This window comes from Electrophorus electricus, chromosome 11, assembly GCF_013358815.1.
Source record: "Electrophorus electricus isolate fEleEle1 chromosome 11, fEleEle1.pri, whole genome shotgun sequence".
NCBI lineage: Eukaryota > Metazoa > Chordata > Actinopteri > Gymnotiformes > Gymnotidae > Electrophorus > Electrophorus electricus.
In genome coordinates, this window is record NC_049545.1 from 9034505 (window position 1) to 9053704 (window position 19200).

Here is a 19200-nt window from a genome sequence, read left to right on the forward strand (position 1 = left end):
TAAAAGTGTTCAGCCAGTCTTAAAGTCTGCTGTACAGAGCTGTGTAGAGAGACTGAGGAATAAGTGGAATGGGGACATACAAGTCACGCAATTATATCGGAGTTAAATGACTCACCCTCAGAATACAGCTTAAGGTACCCACCAAAAGCTTCTGACACATCCAGTTACAGGGCTATGGAACCAAAACTCACTAAGACTCCCTAATCCCAAAGGATGAAGTGCACATCAATGTGCACATACTAGGTTTTGGTTTAAAAAATAATAATAAAATAAAATAACAAAAATTTTTAAAAAAGGCCATATTGGATGTTAGTATGCAATGAAAACAGTGGAAATAGAATTATGTCAATTCAGAGTAAGAACAAGTTTTTAATTACCCTTAATTAATTTAATTACAGTACTAAAGGAAGGGTGCTAAATCCCCTGAAGAAACAGTTGTTTGAGTAGAACCAAAGTCATGCTGGATGGTTTAGGAAGCTGACACATGGAAGTATTCCTGTACATTATGTGAAGTTTATTCATTTAATTTTTTTTCTGTTTGAGCCTACATCCATGATATTATTCAGTTGATAAAATGCATAAGAAACTGACCATAAACCCACCATCAACCTTACCTTATGAGTGTGGCACAAGACAAATGATAAATTGCCGTTGTGAGGTGGAAGTTGCACTAACCTCCATTAAGACTGGCCTCCACAAACACACGGATGGCTTTAACACAGAGCTCAAAGTTCTCGGGCGTGACGTGTGCAGCATCGCGGACAATGAAAGACAGAGACTCCACACACTTGATGAGTGACTTGGTGTCATGCATGCCCATGTCTTGGCCCAGGGTTAGACTGTACTGGTTGATGAGAGGAGGAGTTTGAAGCTTGGAGCCTGTTGCAACTGGTGGCTTATTGCCCTCCAAATCATCCTTCCCAACCTACCAAAGAAGACACACACACACAAAATAATATATATATAAAAATTAAAAAACAGCAACTACATCTGTTGGTTCATCTGTTGGAGCAAAGCCTAGATGGCTTTCATTTACAGAATGTACTGAGACAAAATGAAAGCTGAGAACTAATCTGTTGTCAGCACCATTTAAAGCTCATATAAGTGATTTATTTAAGAACTCTTCAGCCAAGTTGTCTTTGTACCAAAATAGCCATCACCGAAATAGCTTAAAAATTTTATATATATATATTTTCTAAAAACTTCAACACTGTTTGGCTGTATTAACCAGGTAGAGGTTACTTTCTACTAAGAGGCAGTCTTCTGTGCATTTGAAATATTTACCTGTCGAAAGATAAGGTAGGAAAAGCACTATGAATATATATGTGTGGAGAGCTTTGGAGAAAGGTATAGATGGCAGGTGTGGGATATAAAGTAGGGGTTGGACATCTTTGATGGTTAAGTCTGGCCAAAGGTAGTAAAAACATTAAGTACATCAACTTTAAGCCTTACTGATGAAAAACAACACAAAACCTAAGAGGATGACTATGTGATGACTCATCCTGTAAAATCAGACTACATAGACACAAAGAAGAAGAAGCGGGAGATTTGTTCCTACTCACCACCAGCCACCCCACTTCGACATCGGTAGCAGACCGGGGTATCCTGGACTTGCTGTGTTCAGTGTAGACCTCAGAGTCAGAGGTATAACCACGGTCCAGACTGACTTCACTCTGGTGGTAAGAGCTTAGTTCACTGTCAGACTGGGCACCTGGAGAATACATGCATTTCCAGGTCAGTTAACAGGACAATATGTTCCCTGGGCCAAACTCGAAGTCTGACCACCATTAGCTTCAGTATATACACAATGCTACTACAGAGTAGAGCAGTTTAGTCTTTACCCGTGTCATTGTCTGGGTTGGTGCTGGTGACCTGAAGAGCAGCTGGAGGCTTCACCCCAGCCCCAATGCACTCGAGTAGGGAGAAGAGAGTATACCAGTCGTCAGTGCAGTGGATGTTGGCTGCATTGGTTTTGAGCAGCTCGTGTAGGCCATAAGCCACCTCACGGCTGACTCTGGACAAGACTTGAGGCTTCATCATCAACAGCAAGCGTAAAGAGAGTAGCACCTGTGCACATAGAGAGGAGCACTTATTATAGTATGGTACTACAGTATGTACATGTGGTTGCGCTTGCAGATGAAAAGGCTTGTGCGTGCCTGCGAGCTGATGTCCTCTCTGCGCAGCAAGCGAATAGCAAGTCTCAGAAGTCCCACCACAGCTCTCTCCACTAGGAAGCAGCTCTCATTAGCGTGCACACACAGGTGGTACAGATGATCCCTTACAGTCTGCCACACACACGAAACGCGGTCCCTGCAAATACCCACATATCATTACACACTCATACAAAAATAAAGTCTTAAATGAAAAGACTGACAACACTTCTATGCAATGCATTAACTGCATCTAATACTCAGAAACAGCAGACATAAAATAATAATTTTAACAATAAATGAACAGGGATCTTTACCCTCCAGGAACTATGCTTTCTTTGGAATATAAGAGTCTGAATATTTTTCAGTAAAAAGTATCTTGCTTTGCAGGATACTGAGCTGCAAAAGTGCCTGGACTGTTTCCTCTGGTAACCCAGCAGGGCCATGGTACCTGTTCTCCAGAACGATCCGAAGCAGCATCTCCAGACAGAAAGCAGCATCTTCTTCATCATAGGTCTCTTCATCAGGTGTGACTGAAATTAGCGCCTGGTATGTACAGATAAATCAGTGAACAAATAGGGAAACATGAATAATGGAATTTATTCTTAGTTCTTTGCATTATATCATACAATCTGACTTTCAATGCAATGCATTACCTTCATGAGCTCTTGCAGAGACTCCTGCTGCAGGAATTTGCTCTCTGTGATCAACTTCTCAGGGTCACATTGCTGCCAGGACAGAGTGCAAGAGAAATCAATAAATGGGCTCCTCAACAAAAACTGAATAAGCAAAAGAGAGAATTATCTCTGCACAGAAGCAAGAGAAAACACTGGGATTTTTATAACACAGTCTGAGCATATTGCTGAAGTGAGATGCAATGCACGTTTACACTGTGTTTATACCTTTATACACAACAGGGCAGCCTGTTTTGCCTCCTGGTTCTCAGTAGAGGGGCCTCGCAGACCTGACTGCTCCGCTCCACCACTCAGTGTCAACCAGTTAACAAAACTCAACACAGCTGACTCTCCCCTGAGAAAGACAGAGTCTTGAGAAGGCCAATTAATTGATTGTTTTCTCCAACACAGGCATGTGAAATATTTTTACCTGTTTGATGGCATCTCTTCACGCTGTAGAGAAATCTTTCCATTAGGTTCCACAAAATCCTCAACCTTTGAAGAACAGAAGGGATGATCACACATTCAACAACCTAAAAATACCTATTGATATGAAATCTGCCTTTCTGACACTAGGTGGCAGTGTAACAATCCTAATATTCACACTACATTAAATTCCTCTTTTATATGTTGCATCTACACAGCCTGAAAGTTACGTGACCCACCTCTACCATGGGTTTGGGTAAGAGTTCTGCTCTGAAGAGCTGCAACATGGCATCCATGATGTTCTTCCAGCCTTCTCGTAGGATATCACCATGACGATGGGCCAGGTTAAAGACGGTCTTCGCTGCTACCTGAGCCTTCGGGTTGCTGCCAAACACTGTGGGTAGGTTCTCTACAGACTAACAACATGAAACAATCCTGGTCATTAACAGAGCAGGGCTGTTGCTTTCACATATGGAAGTTAGTGTGTTCTCCAAATCAGAGGCATGAATTTAGCATGCATTGGTTGTACCTCACTGCTGAGTGTAGTAAACTTGCAGAGAGAGATGATCAGATTATCAAACACATCACTGAAGCCATAGTGTGCTGATATCATGGCACACTTCCTAGAATAGGTAAATAAAAAATACACAATAATAAATATTGACAATTACTGTGTTGTAAAATTCAGAACTGCAAGTATTCAAAATTGATATCACTTAATGTGAAAAACAAAAATGGTGTTTGCTAAGCCATTTGATTGTCATGCCCTATTCAGCTTGACCATCCTTGAACAATTCATGACTCTAAAACTGTCCACATCCCACACTCCTACCTGAAGCCTGCGATGGCTTTTTGAATGATGGTGTCCTCCAAGCTCTTGTCGAACACGTAGGAGAGGGCAGCAATAGTTGGGCCCCAGGTCATGGTGAAGAGGTCGTGGTCATAGCTGCCTGGAAGTACGTGGAGGAAGGTGCCCTCGGCGGTGGCACCTCGGTGCAGCAGCAAACTCCACACGTAGTTCTCCTTCACCAGCCCTATCTGCTCGTCAGGCATGACAATCTCCTCGTTCCTACAGAACATCCGGGCAGCAGCTATTCCAACAGTTTCAAACTAAACCACACCTACGTCTCTATTTTGTCATGCTTCAACTACTGAAGTTTCAGTCATCTTCACAGCCAGAAATACTTTAAGTATGAGCTTAAATGTTATTTTGACAGATGATCTTACTTGATGGCATTGTAGATATCTTCCAGCATGTCCTGGTCAAAGTCTTTACCACCATTCACACCTTTAAGATTCTTCTTAAATTGCTTGAAATTAAAAGGAAGAAATAGATTAAAATTCCTCCATTACAGCCAATTACTCAAACATCACCCTCCTATCACCTTTCAAATCCAATAATGAGCTTTGGGTTTACTGCTGCTGATGTTCCTTAAGTGCTGGTGTTGGGCAGACTGGTCAAGCTCAGCTCAAATAAACACAGACATCCGCTGCTGAGTGATGGCGTTAGGCCACTGTTTTACTGCATGCCTTCTTAATGGCAGGTAAAGCAAGAGTAAGCTAAGCCCCCTAGGGAGAGGGATGAACAGAAAGAGAAATAAACAGAAAGCGTAAACAGAGGGAACAGGGAGAAGGCCAGCTGGGGCTGTGTTTTTCATATCGAAGCCCTTGTCCAGACATTCACTATAGCTGCCTTAGAGACGAGACAGCTGGACTCACACCGTCAGCCAAACAGCACTGTGGCCTCTCAGATTCAAAAGCTCCTCTTTGACTGAGAACTTTCTTTTGCTACTTATCCCTAAAGCATGCAGTGTGAATATTTTAGGACTGGGTTGTAAAAGGTTATAAAGATCTTGAGGCACCTTTACAACATTTGTGGGTGGATTTATTTAGTGCAAACCCCTCACACTGCATATGTTTGTACCTCACAAATCTAAAAAAGTGTGTGTGTACTAGTGTGTGTGTGTGTGTGTGTGTGTGTGTGTGTGCGCGCGTGCGTGCGTACAAGCACTAACCCCCTCCTCTCAACTGCTGCCAAGCCTGATGGAGCAGCGTAGCAGCATGACCTCATTCAAATAACAAAAGTCACACTGACTCTAGCTACCAGTTGCTTATGTAAGTCAAGACATGGATACATAAAATAAATTTAGCTTCAACATTAAACCTATGTGGGGCAGATATTAATGCAAAGTCCTATAATAGCCTGTGGTTATCTAATGATATGGAATTGTTGACAGTGACTACTCTGAGACATGAAAACCTCTTAGGACCGTATGAGAGGTTTGATACAGTCTGTAGTGGTTTAGAAAAGTGTAATTAAAGAAAAAAACTCTTTCTCCAAGACAGTAATTTAGCTTAACATCTGCCTGATGAGTAATAAGCATTTATTCTGTAATTTCTATTCATCCACAATTTCTTTTCATCTACTGATCATATGCTCACACAGCATGAACTAAGTTTTTAATGACAGCAATGACTTGTGGTACTTACCTCTATAGTCATAGGGACATTCTGCTTGCGAACGTTGTGGTTATGCTGGTCCGTATTCAACAAAATGACAGCATAAGCCAAGGCAAAGCCAGCATCATTTGTCAAGAAGGGGTTTCCATTCACTTTCTGGGCATGGAAAACACAGCAATACAATGAGCACCTAATATCTAAACTAAGAGTAAAAATAAACAGTCCATCATTCATTGACATAAAAAGGAGTCAGTAACACCTCTGAGATCTGCTTGATCTGTAAATGTCAAGAGAGGGAATCCATTTCTGCTCTGATAAACTGCAGTAACAGGGAAGGGCACAACCTTGCTCATCTATTTTGTATGATGATATAAGCTCATTTGTAGTGACTGAGGACTGAGACTAAGAAAAGACATTACTACAAATACTTTCCAGGTCATACAGAGAACTCCGCCTTCCTTATTTAAGAAGCACATTCTAAATGTTCTGTTCAGCGGGTTAGCCTCAACTCCTGCTGCATGACAGATGGTTATGTCACACTTCCCACTGCAACATTTTCCTCTTCCCTGATTACCTGCATGACTAATGGGCCTGTCCTTGATCCCTACTGGGCTGCTGTTCCACACTCACTAATTACCTGATGATGGGGGCCAGTTGGTGGTCAGGATTGCCTTAGTATGTGGTAATGGAAGAAGAGTGTGGGTTTGTATGGGTGTCCTAGTAATTTTGTGAGAGTGAGGTAGCAGTTAGCCTGAAACCTATTTACAGTATGTATGTGTGTGTGTGTGTGTGTGTGTGTGTGTGTGTGTGTGTGTGTGTGTGTAAGTCTTCGTGTGTGTGTGCGCACGCGTGTCCACTCGAGTGTACCCTCGTGTCCCTGCCAAGGCGAGTCTGTGTGTGGCAGCTGACTCACATGCCAGTTGTCAGTAAAGGTTTCCAAGAGGCGCTGTATGACTGGCGCTTCGCCAGGAAGGCGGAAAGCCTCCAGATACAAACGCAGCGCCTCATCTATGCGCAGCCCTTGGAAGGTGAATGTGCTGGAAGGATATTAGACAGAAGCAATCAATCAATGACATGATTAACAAAAGACTCCCTTTTCAGTTTGAGATTGTATGTTTTCTTCACTTCACACAAAACAAATGCCATAAGCTGATAATAAATGTTTTGAAATATGAATCACAGTTCATTCAGTCTTGATTAGCACTTCTTGTTGACCAATTTTCCATAAAACAGCATCACACATACCATATGTACTTAACAGAAAATGCGACAGTCTTAACAGCAGATGGCAGCACACTCTGCCTTCATCAAACACTGAGGAGCAGCTATGGCAAAGCGTCTTAAGGTCAAAAACCCCAGAAGTAAGCTACAAACAGCTGATTAATGTCTGTTCATCAATGTGCCCCATTACTCAGAGTTCAAGTTATGCTCTTAGCATTAGTCTTACTTCACAAAACTGTCCAGCAACTCCATATTTTTCCGGTCGCTGATGAACTCGCCAATCATCTTCTTGTCCAGTCCGGGGTTTTCTCGAAGCCACTGAGCCACCTCACTGTTGTCCATTGGGCTGCTGAGCAGACCCTTCTCCTGCAGAAACTGAATACCTTTTTTAGGTTTCTGATTGAACTGCTCTGTGCCTGTGATAAGAAGCTAGAAAGACAGAACACAAAAACTTGAACTTCACTGCTTCCATGCCAAAAGCCTCATTGAAATAAAATGTTGATGGTATTATAACACATTTATATAGCAGCAAGCATGCTTATAGATTATTAACTTGTTTATTCTGTAAAGTAAACTTTTTACTGTGAACTTTAGAATTATATGGTACCTTTTTCTTGTTTTTGATGTCTACCAGTTCCTGAGAGTCTGGAAGACAGCTGGAGAAACGATGGGGCTTTTTAAGACTTTTCTTTTCAGCTGAAACATATGGAAGATGGAAATTAAAAAACAGAACTCCAGTGCTAAACAATACTGTTACTACACAACTTTTGAAGCACAAGAGACTACAGAACCTATATGGTATACAATGAGGACACTACCTGAGTCGGTCTCTTCCTGGTCTTGTCTACCTAATCTCATTTTTTCTGCCATAAGATGCCCACTGGTTGGCGGGCAAACTGATGGCATCTCAGATTCCAAAGCAGACTGCCCATTTGAACTAGGCACAGTCTTACTGGTCTCTACAGGTATTAAAAGAGAAGCTTTTACATTTGGCCATAGTGAACACTACATCACAAAATTTATATTACACAGCAATTCTTAACAATGCAGACTAACTGCTTTTGTACCTGATGCAGCATCTATGCTAGTGTTGACAGTGGTCTCTCCTTCAATGTTTATTGAGTCTGACTGGTCCTGTTCACCAGCACTGTTCATCACTTTAGCCTGACAGTGGGCCTCAGTACTGTCAATTACAGTTAACAAGGCTTCAAGTGAGAGAAGATGGGTTGTGTAGAGCTGCCCAGACACCGGAAAGGCATTCTGCAAAGAAAAAAAAAAAAAAAAAAAAAGTCAGTTAATAAACAGTTTTACTAATGTAATTGTCTCTGGAGGCTGCTTCAGTTCACCTGGATTGGATAGATCACCTTGGAGAGCAGCTTGGTAAGGTCCTCAAAAAGGTGTGAACAATAAAAGTCACAGTCATAGTTAATGTAGAGCTCAGTCACAAAGCCAGGGATTCTCCAGAGCTGCACAATTGCCTCAAGGGCTGTTTCCTTCATCTCATAGGGCATCTTTGGGTTCTCTGAGGTAATTATGTCCATCAACTTCTTTAAATACATCTGTGGGATGCACAGAAAAAATAATTACATGGTGAAGTACAAGTTTTAGAACAGATTTGAGGCCTGACTGTCAATGGTGGGTGGGTGGGGGGGGGGGGGGAAATCACATCATGCTTGTGAAAACTTGTGAAAATGCCAAATACAGTTCACATACTTCAAGTTGAAACTTGAGGTGTCCACGCATGCTCTCAAAGAGCAGGAAGCAGACTCGCATGGAGGCAGCATACAAATTCATTCGCTCCACACTTAGTAACTGAAAAAAAAAATAAAAATTGATACTTCTTTACTGCATGTAAACATATAAGCTGAAGCATGAAACATGAAAGTCCCCAGAGAAAAGCCATACCTCAATGAGATGTCTGGAGAGTTCATCTTTGACCAGGCCCAGTAGTGACTGGTAGGGAGCAATGTGCGTGGATTCCAGTGCTACGTTCAGCAGCTGCAGGCCCATGTGCATCATTCCATCAGAGTTATGGCGATCATGAGGGTTGGTAAGCGAGATGAGGAATCGGAAGAGCTCTCTCAGACATGGTAGCCCATACGGGATCAGAGCTGCACCTGATGGCAAACCATCTCCATAAGCATATTTTCAGAAAGCTTGGGTCTGACTGAAATCAGCCTGTACAGGGCTGTGTTGAGCAGATATGTGTACCGTCTTTCTGAGTAGACTGCGTGAAGCGCACTCCTCTGGGATTAACGTAGTCCATGTCATGCATGGACACAGAGTCAGATTGCTCCACTAGCAAGTCTCTGTCCTCAAGCACTTCGGGAATGGACTCCACAGAGGCAGTCTGAGCATGCTCCACCTCACACTGTCAACAAGGCACAAAATATTCAGTAAATCTCACAGAAGAAATATGTAATAGTATTCTTTACAGGGTTGAGCTCAGCATCTTGTTTACTTTTTGTATTATCTGCAGATTGTGCAGAAGAGGACAATTCAGTTCTTGAGCAGATGGTTATACTGATAGTGATTGCTGGAGCTTTACCTGTGGATCCAGCTGGCCTGGCTCAATGGTGGGTCCACTGCCAGGAGTGGTGGCTGCCGAGCTACTCTGCTCCAGGTCTGTGAGGTCTTCTTTAGAGGTGGTCTTTGACCAGATGTACAGGCCGCTGTCTGTGGTAGGGCTAGAGATGGAGGATGCCACGCTGTCTGACCCTGGCAGAACAGCAGAGCTGCCACCTTGCTGGTCAATGAAGGGAACTCCACCTGCACAATCACCCAGGTGATGATTTGGTTTTCAATTCATTTTCTCCTAACAACATGTTTGAGCAGTTGATGTAAAACTGCATTGCTGGACCCCCGAATACAATTAGTTGATGATATTACTCAGACGTGTTTAAGTAGGAGAACATTAAACCCTACATGAAAAAAAGAAGAAAAAAAAATCCAATAAAAATAAAACAAAATAATGTTGGTGCACTCTCACATCTCTGAACTACACGCAACAGGGAGGGACAACAGTAAAGGAAGAGAGTGAATTACAAAAAACATTAACCAAGAGCTTTCTGCAACTGTTTCCACCTCTCATAGGTGATTAACTGAACTGGCGGTATACCTGAGAGGTTGTTGCTCAGTGTGGCGATCTGGGCCTGGTCCATCTGTCCTGAGGGGCTACGCACCATGTGGTGAGAGGGCCGTGGAGATCGCTTCTGCTTCTTCCACTTGGACGACTCACTCATTCCACCAGCACGCATCTTCAGCTAGAAAACACAAAACATTTCAAGATAAAACATCATACTACACTGAACACCAAACAATACAAATGCTATCTGGGAAACATTGCACATACACTCGCACCTTCAAATTATGTCATCCCCAATAAACACTGTTGGTGCAGTGTCCTGAGATGACTGCAAGACTTATAAAGATAACATGAGAACTGAACAAATAAGAACAGGTGAACATGCGCAAAAAAAAAAAAAAACCAAACAGGTCCAGACGTATCAAAGATTCATTCTAATCTACGGTATAGATAAAGAGGACAAGAAAGTAATCAATAATAATTTATTAATTAATTGAATTATGGAAAAGGTGTATGTAATTTACAACCAACATATTATATTTTGAGCTAGTGCTAGGCTAGGTGGTAACACTACCAATGTAATAATGTATGTGAAAAAAGTGGCACCAATCTCTGACCCATGAACTACCCAGAACTGGGACAGAACTACCCACACAATAAGTTAAGCTTGAAAAGCATCACCTCAGCCCAACCTGCTTTATAAAGCTTGTTTGCAGTTTTAACATTCTTCAACAATCCTTAAAGTGTTAACTTCATATTAAAAATAAGTAAAGACAGAAAGAAAGAAGATGAAGAAGGGTACAGGAAGGAGCTTGGCCTTAATAGGATCAGGAGAGACAGTACAGTTATACTGATCTGTGACTAGTCTCTTCTCCTTACCTGGACTCGTTTGTTTTTCCATAAGATATTGTAAGCCTCGGGAGAGAAGGGGCAGGCCCCAGGATTAGTGGTGGACACATCACATCACAAGCACAGAGAGTACAGATGCATGACAAGGAAGTGCATACACAACCACACCATGCATCACACACACATACACACCCCCTAATGAATATGAATGCTTGGTGGCATTCTACAAACACACCAAGACATCAACACATGCATCTCCCATTAGGAAATACAAAAGTACAGAAGCACAAACTCACTCATCAGACGCACAGAGGACATGACCACATACAAACTCTCAAATACATCTTCATAAATTGACAAGAGGGAAAACTAGTGCAACTTTCACATAAAGTAAAGGAAGAATCACATTCTACAGTATACACTGTAGACAAATACACATTCATAGTGACGCATTAACTAGGAAATGAAGGTAATCAATTTGTAGGACAGGACAACACATGGGACAAATAAATGACAGGCAAATAAGACTTCTAAAGCACACCGAAACACCAAAATACCTTCAAAGAGGAATATAAAATATACACATTCATATTTAAGGTGTGTTCATAGTGTCGGACAATTCTGCACAGACCTCCAACATAAAGCCATACTTGAAATTGACATAGCGCTATAAAGACTAGACTACATAGCTTTAATTAACCCATAAATACACAACTAGCTATGCGATGTAAATAATCAAGCGGTAAGGAGAACATCTAACAGGAATCTCTTTAGTAAACAGACTTTTGATAGCAAAGCACTTTCATTTAATTTCATTTAAATTGTCCATTCATGTTCTGCGCCTGTAATATTCTGCTATCAAGAAATGTCTAGCAAATGCAACATTATCAACAGATAAACATGAAAATCATGTTTGCATCAGCCCATTTTAATACTAACACATTAGAAGACAATGATCACTTCATGTATTTACTTTTCCTAACAAATTTAATCTCTAAACTGAACATTTGTTAAATTTACAACATATTTTACTTCATTTACTGTTGCTAAGAACATTGAGTCCTAACACCTCATATGTGTTTCATTACAATGACAAGAAAAACTACAGTTTACTACAGAATACACCCCATGCAATCACTGCTTTAAGCCATGCTTCCCATTGTATTTAAATGCACTAGCCGAAGCCCAAATCATTACTCCTGTTTTATATAAGCATAAAATACCCTCTCTAAACCCCTCTGATTGGTGTTTCTAGGCTGTTCTGCATTAATAAGATCCTGTGTGTCCAGGATACAGCCTGGGATCTGCAGAGAAGAACCAGCACAATGAGGTATTGAAAGAAAATTAGTAGACACACTGCATCACAGCAATGTGAAGAAAACATTCGTCACTCTAATTATTCATCCACAGATACACTACTGTACCTCCACAACTGGTTACATCTGCTAATAAAAGCATGCAAGGTCACACAAAAAATGTCACTTAGATTGAAGATGTATTATACAGCTATAGTACAGTATTTGTTAATGGTACAAATAAATAATTTGTGGACAAAAAGTACCCAATGAAAAAAAAAAACTAAAAGATGCTCAAAGAGAGTTGCTGTGTTTTGCATATAGCTATAGAGAAAACAGATGCAAGGGGTCCAGGGGAAAAGCAGTTTTGAGATTGATACACAGGGAAAGAAACCAGGCAGATGGGACAAAGCCAACAGGGCCTAAAGTCACTTAATAAATGACTCCCATTTACCTTCTTCATGTTGGTGCCCACAATTCCTTTAGCCTCTTCTTTAAACTGTGGCAACCTGCAGAGAGAACATGCCAAAAATCAATACCTACCCACAAAACCAAGATGTGTATGGTGGTAAGTTACTATTTTACTTATATGCTAAGCCTCACATCACTTGCAGCAATAGGCAATAACATGGCCATTTATGAACTGAACTGTAAATAACCAAAATAAAAGGACACAAACTTTAGCCTGACATATATTTATTCCAACTCGATAATCGTTGTGTGTCCACTAAGACAACAGGATTCTTAAATTTGAGGTTTGTTTGAGGAAAGAACTTGTCCAGCTGGAGCAAATTAAAAGTCTTGAATTGGCCATTCTAAAATGCCTTCTAAAGCCAATCCAGAGGCAATATGTCAGAGGGGCTGCCATCTTTGTTTGAGTGTCATGACTTTTTGACCTGCACTGCAGGTTCATTAGTTGAATTAGATGAGATGATGTTCTCATGATGCAGTGTGTGCACACTGCAGCTTCGCTTCAAATAAGATGTCACCTCACACACACTCGGAGAGGCAGGACCTGATGTTAACTCTGGTCCACGTTAATAGAGTGTTGTCTTGCTGGCTCGATTATTGGATGATCTGTGAGTCCAACAGATTAACATCCCTGATGCTTTCAGCAGGCTGCTTAAGCCTCCTCTTGAGCACTCAATAAGATCTGCTGTTCATTACTCTGCCCCTCTCTGCCACACATGCACACATGCCCTCACCCCACACCCACTGCTCATTACCCTCTCACTCTTTTCTCTGTCTCTCACTCTCTCCCCAACTCAGACAGACAGTCAGTCAGACAGACAGACAGACAGACAGACAGACAGACAGACACACACACACACACACACACACACACACACACACACACACTTATCAAGGCCTTTCAACCTTCATTTCAAAGACAATTTGGACAAGAGGTTTTAAGAAAGAATAGTGACAGCAAAGGTGTATGCATGTGTACCAAAGAGACTCTGTGATTAATGACAAATCCCTACATAAACACTTTATTTATGGTCATCTAATAGATATCAGAATATGATCGAATTATGTATTACATTTAATGGATTTATAAAAACAACCACAAAGGAAAAATGGATTCTTCAAAATCTTGATTTTGTTTAGCATGAGAGACAAAGCATTTATGTGTATATGGTTGAGTGTGTGCATTTGTGTGTACAGTCCTCATCTATATGCAGATGGCAGAACGGGTTGCTTTGTGGGCTCATTCCCCCGTCTGTGTAGGATGTGACTGGAACTCTAATAGAAGTGCTGTCTCCACGGATACGCACCTCTGATAAATGCCATCCCATAATCATGTTATTGCATTAGAGAAGCACTGCACTATGACCTATATGGCAGAAGTAAAAAAAAAAAAAAAAGTGCTGCACACTATTAGATGACATTTATTGCAGCATAATGGTGTACTAGATAAAGACGACAGAGTCAAATCTACTTCACTGCCTTTTTTTTTTTTTTTTCCCATTCTGCACCCAGTTAGAAGTTTCCTGGGAGGGGGATATGCCTACAGAGTAAGGAAAGCAGTGAGCTGTAGAGTGCTGCAATTTCATTAGCTTTTGGATGTCCACGAACCTTTTGTATATTGGAGACAGAAAGTCGAGAAAACCATTAAACACAAATCCAAGTTTCTGCTGTGTTTGGTCTTAGGTTGAGTTTGATTATGTTTACACACAGCAGACGTCTCGGCTCTTAATCTCTATCCCCCATCCCCTCCCTCATTTACCATCTTTCTCTCCCACGTTTCTCTTCTTCCTCCCTTTCTTTGCTTACCTGGAGAAGAGTAGCTGCACCATGTCCACCAGAGTGTGTTCAGCTGATTTCCTCAGCAGCTCTGTGGAGGGCAGGGTAAGCAGACACACAGCGAGTGCAGGGGTTAGCTTAGAGGAGAGCAACAGCTCAGGGCCCCAGAGTCCAGCTCTGTTTGGCCAGGATTAGACCTGGGCTTTATTACTGCCCCGCTTAGGGACTGGGGGCAGGGAGCTGTGACCTGAGCTAGCTTACACTTGGACAGCATCTGAAGATTCAAGTGGGCGAAAATAATGTCTGAAAACATCAACACAACTTGCACAGAAAATAGTAAACATTCATATGCGTTTTCTTATACAATTATATACAAGGTTACTGATAACATTCCAAAGGCACCAGCATGCCCTCAGTTACTGCCTCACCACTCAGTCTCGTCTCAAAGCAGATGCGGAAGCAGGACTGCATTATCTCACACACCGACTCATTCGTCAGATGGGCTCCCACTGGCGTGAGCAGCAAAGTCCTTAGAACCTAAAAATCAGGCCCAGTCAAACCCAAGGTGAAATACCTTACTGAGCTTCACAAATACTACCAGCATAGCAGCAAATATGTAAAGTGTCAGTTTTGTTTACTGAAACTTCCAGCATCATTTTTGGTTAGTGAGAGTTTTTATTAGTGAGAGATTATTAGGCTATTACCTGAAGGATTTTCATAAGTACCACTTCATCACTAGCAGGGTCTGTCCCAACAAATCTGGCATGCGTAACGGCATCAGCCATGTTCTCGATCCCCTCTGCTGCTCCTTCATGATTGGCATCTATAAAGCACAGTGACAAAAAAGGGCAAAAAACCTTAGAAAGGTATATTTTTCAATTTTCAAGTGGAAAATAATTAAACAATCAAATTCATTTACACTGCCAATATTTTAAACTCAGAAATGTCAAAATTACATGGCCTTCATACAATACATTTTATTCAATTAGCCTTGTTCCTTCCACTACACCCACTACTTCCACTATTCAGTATTCTCCATGTGGAGGGTCCCTCACAGCCATCTAATCACCAGATGTGTCCTTTGTGGGCAGGTGGGTAAATTGGCTGTCTAGGCAACAGCAGCCAGTGTTTTGAAACCTAAGCTGGGCCAGATAGCAAGCTGGAGCCAGGCTGCTTTTCTTTCCCATCGCCTTTAAAGAGCATTTCATTAACTAATAAGTACAGGCTGCCTGGAATGGAAACCAGCACCATGGGTGCAGGTAAGGCACAGACACCAGAGTGCATTTCACTTATTACCAGCCAAACAAAAGAGAAAGGAGTGGGGACAAGGTAGCCTTTACTCTTTGCTGCATCAAAAATCATACTTCAAGTGGCAGTCAATTTCCGTACATTTATTAAATTAGCCCGAAGAATCGGCTTGGTGACTGTTCTCTAAAAATACTCTCATTATATATAAAAAAAATGCTTGATATAGCCCTTCAAATAGGAAATGCAAAAAAAAAAGAATAAAAATAAATTGCAAAGCATCTGCTTTAAACAAGAAGAATATTTTTAACTTACAGTTAAATTTTACAATGAGCCTTCATCAGGTATAATTTCTACCCAGTCTTAAATGACTTGTTCTTAAGTCTTTTTATCGAGACCACATGGCAAAACTGGGTTATGAGTGCTCATAAAGGACCAAGGCTCACAATAAACATAGGACCCTATTCCAAGCGACCAATCTCCACGGAAACCGGAGCCATGAGCTATTCAACACAACATCACAAGTCATCTAAAACACTAATCCTTACTTGGCACAAGCTACACAGACAGGCGGCAGAGTCATTGTTGAAATAACAGCAGTGCAGGAGGGGCTGGGGGCCTGTGTGCATGTGTGAGAGTATGTGTGTGAGTGGGTTCAGACAGCTGTCACATAGCAAGAGGGTAAGTAAAAGTACATTCAGACACTATATCATCTCTGGGAAAGCTGTTCATCATCAAGGGAAAGTGTGCATGATGCAAGTGCCCAACCTAAATCCAGGCATCAGAACTAGTAGCACTTTTCAGATGAAGGAATAAATAAGTTTTTCTTTTCTCTTGGAAAGCCTGGTTAACCTCACCTATTGCCTAGGTAAACTGTACAATAAAATTACTCAACCTTTAAACACATTGTCTTATTTCTGTTAAATGCATCTGTCAACATATGCCAGCACAAACCTTTGTACACCCAAGTCAGGCATTTTATAGGAACAAATATTATGCGCACAAACACACACATTTTATAAAAACACCTGTGCATGTGTGTTAATTTAACTATCCACCACAGTTCAATGACATAAGTAGGAAATCTCCATTTGAGAGCCAGTCTGGGAAAAAGAGGAGTGGGAAAAGGAGATTGGGAAAAGCAGGATCTGGATATCTGTCAGTGAGGCCATCCCCCAGAGTCAGCCGACCTCAGGCCTGAGATTGAGGGGAATTAACCCTCACCAAGCAAGTTCTCACCCACACCCACACACAAAGACCCCCCAGTGTGCTAAACGGGTTCAAGTCTCACTGTACACACAGAGTATGAAAGGAAGAGACAGCAAGATAGTATGGTGAGTATGTCAGTAGGGAGTGGCTGATAAAAAACACATGCTGCAAGTCCAAGGAGACAATTCATAAGAACAGCATGAATTGACTTTTTCAGTTAAGTTCAGTAATACAATTACTAGTGACCCCAAAAATGACAGGGTAAAGCCACAATGTTGACACATGAAAATACATGTTCATATGTGTCAGTTAGCTTCCAGAAAAATACCAGAAAAGTGTCAGTGTCTGACATGCAGGTGAGAATGTTGAATATGAGTTTCCACATCTAGACAATAGATGGCAGTGTGATTCATACTGTAAATGTGTGTGTGTGTGTGTGTGTGTGTGTGTGTGTGTGTGTGTGTGTGTGTGTGTGTGTGTGTGTGTGTGTGATCTATACAGACAACTAATAATTGGCACAATTTTCAGGTTTGTTTAGTGTTGGCCACCTAGAACCAAGCCTATACAAATGCTTAGTGCCACAGATTGACAATACCAAAATCATATTGATCCAAGACTATCAGAGCTATAAAAGGGTGAACTATAAAGTGTGGTGTATGTTTCACTTGTGGAATGTTAATTTGGAGTAATGATAATGTCACTCTTCATGGCAGATTAGAGGAGATTGAATGAGCATAACCCGTCAGTCAGCACACAATCTTTCACATGCCGAAAGGTCATTTAATCATACACTTATACAAGTGCATTAATTTGTCATGCTTGTTCACCTGGGATTAACACAGATCTGTGTGTAAGAGTGTAGAAGTGACGAAAGCAATGATGGTGAGAAAGGAAAGCAAGAATGAAAGAAAACAAGACAGTAAGAAAAAAAAATAAGCGTGTCAGAAAAGAGAGTGAAAAAAAGACCATAGAGGAAGGTATAGGGCCAATTTTAATGATCAAAAACACATAAACTAAAGCAAACAAGTACATCTAACACATGATAAAACAAAACTTTTATCCAGATTCCAGTAAGGTGGTGGCAGCCAGGAGGACAACCAGATATAACTCCCAGTCAGGCTGAGAGAGGTACTAGGTCAGGCAGACAGAAGCCACTTTAGAACACACTGTGTCAGCACATGCATGATCCTTGTGTGGCAGAAAGGACCATTATTGGAGAGCCATTGGGGTTGGTTGCCATAGAAACCCATCCCAATGACCCTGTTGAGGAGATGCTGGATGAGTGTGGGGATTAGGAAGCAGGACTGGATTTGGACCATGATGTATTTGTTAGGCAGTTGCACATGGGCTTCTGTAGGAAAATATTTCATATCTTAGCTATTGTTCCTTTACCTTACTTTAAATTGTCGTCAGCACAACTAAAATTCCAAAAATAAGGGAGACTGACTAAAATAAAAATAAATCTTTATAAATACAAGCATTATTTATTAGTATAAATAAAACCAATACTACTACTACTACTACTACTACTACTAATAATAATAATAATAATAATAATAATAATAATAATAATATGTAAACACCACATTGCTGAACTTTGTCCTTTAACACTTATAAAACATGATCAATAAAACCTAAAAGATCTATAAAACATGATCAAAGCTCAAACAAATCTTGGTACTTGATGATCTATAATTTTTGGTCATTTCAGATTAGTCCGTCTTTGTGCTTGTTGTGCAATCCATGCAGCTGCTTGACAAGTGTTGTGATAGTATTTATTCAACAACTCCAGCTATTTATGGGAGATGTGGAAAAAAATTATTGATAGTTCACATCTGGTGCTTTGTGCTGGTTTCATACTTGACAGTCACTGGCAGCATAGCCCCATATTTCTCTGATGAGGCTGAGGACAGACTGTGCTAATCTCACTTGTATCATGGTGAGCACTACTCACTGTTCTGTATGTGTGTGCACATGTGTGCAAACAATGCAATTAAATGGAAAAAAGTATAGTAAGTTTACCTATGAGGCCATAAGACAGAAACTTGTTGACAGAGGTGAGGGCAAGGCCTGTGATTGGTCCAGTTGTATCCTCAGATCGGACCACCTCCAAGAAGGGTCGGAGGAAGACATTGGGCTCCACATCAGAAAGGTCTGAAAGGCACAACAATGCATAAGGCACGAACATCAAAAGACAGGCAGAACAATGTTTGCTAATATCATTTATATTTTAACAACCTAAGGCTACCTCTGTCCCTCAATAACAAGAAATCCCTCACAAATATAACCAAAGCAACCCATGGAAGCTATGTCAAAAACAGAGTGTATTTATTCTTATT

The 19200-nt window shown here is 41.1% G+C and overlaps 1 protein-coding gene across 4 annotated transcripts in view; it reads right to left on the reverse strand.

Annotated features, from left to right (window-relative positions):
• Positions 1-19200, reverse strand: part of gbf1 (golgi brefeldin A resistant guanine nucleotide exchange factor 1) — a 55137-nt gene that overhangs the window by 5290 nt on the left and 30647 nt on the right. For 2 of the 4 annotated variants that reach the window (XM_035531342.1, XM_035531343.1), the window contains 31 exons: positions 18884-19015; positions 15112-15230; positions 14836-14944; positions 14438-14498; positions 12615-12669; positions 12089-12169; positions 10896-10931; positions 10050-10194; positions 9480-9700; positions 9143-9302; positions 8837-9048; positions 8645-8743; positions 8278-8490; positions 7999-8191; positions 7750-7890; positions 7539-7627; positions 7158-7360; positions 6624-6747; positions 5741-5866; positions 4478-4560; positions 4083-4319; positions 3780-3873; positions 3490-3666; positions 3255-3319; positions 3053-3179; positions 2807-2878; positions 2602-2696; positions 2157-2310; positions 1842-2067; positions 1563-1711; positions 676-925 (listed from right to left, as the gene is read on the reverse strand). In XM_035531342.1, the coding sequence (XP_035387235.1) occupies positions 676-925; positions 1563-1711; positions 1842-2067; positions 2157-2310; positions 2602-2696; positions 2807-2878; positions 3053-3179; positions 3255-3319; positions 3490-3666; positions 3780-3873; positions 4083-4319; positions 4478-4560; positions 5741-5866; positions 6624-6747; positions 7158-7360; positions 7539-7627; positions 7750-7890; positions 7999-8191; positions 8278-8490; positions 8645-8743; positions 8837-9048; positions 9143-9302; positions 9480-9700; positions 10050-10194; positions 10896-10931; positions 12089-12169; positions 12615-12669; positions 14438-14498; positions 14836-14944; positions 15112-15230; positions 18884-19015 (4248 nt within the window). The remainder of the gene's footprint in view (positions 1-675; positions 926-1562; positions 1712-1841; positions 2068-2156; positions 2311-2601; positions 2697-2806; positions 2879-3052; positions 3180-3254; positions 3320-3489; positions 3667-3779; positions 3874-4082; positions 4320-4477; positions 4561-5740; positions 5867-6623; positions 6748-7157; positions 7361-7538; positions 7628-7749; positions 7891-7998; positions 8192-8277; positions 8491-8644; positions 8744-8836; positions 9049-9142; positions 9303-9479; positions 9701-10049; positions 10195-10895; positions 10932-12088; positions 12170-12614; positions 12670-14437; positions 14499-14835; positions 14945-15111; positions 15231-18883; positions 19016-19200) is intronic. The other 2 variants (XM_027011580.2, XM_027011507.2) reach the window with 1 other exon arrangement.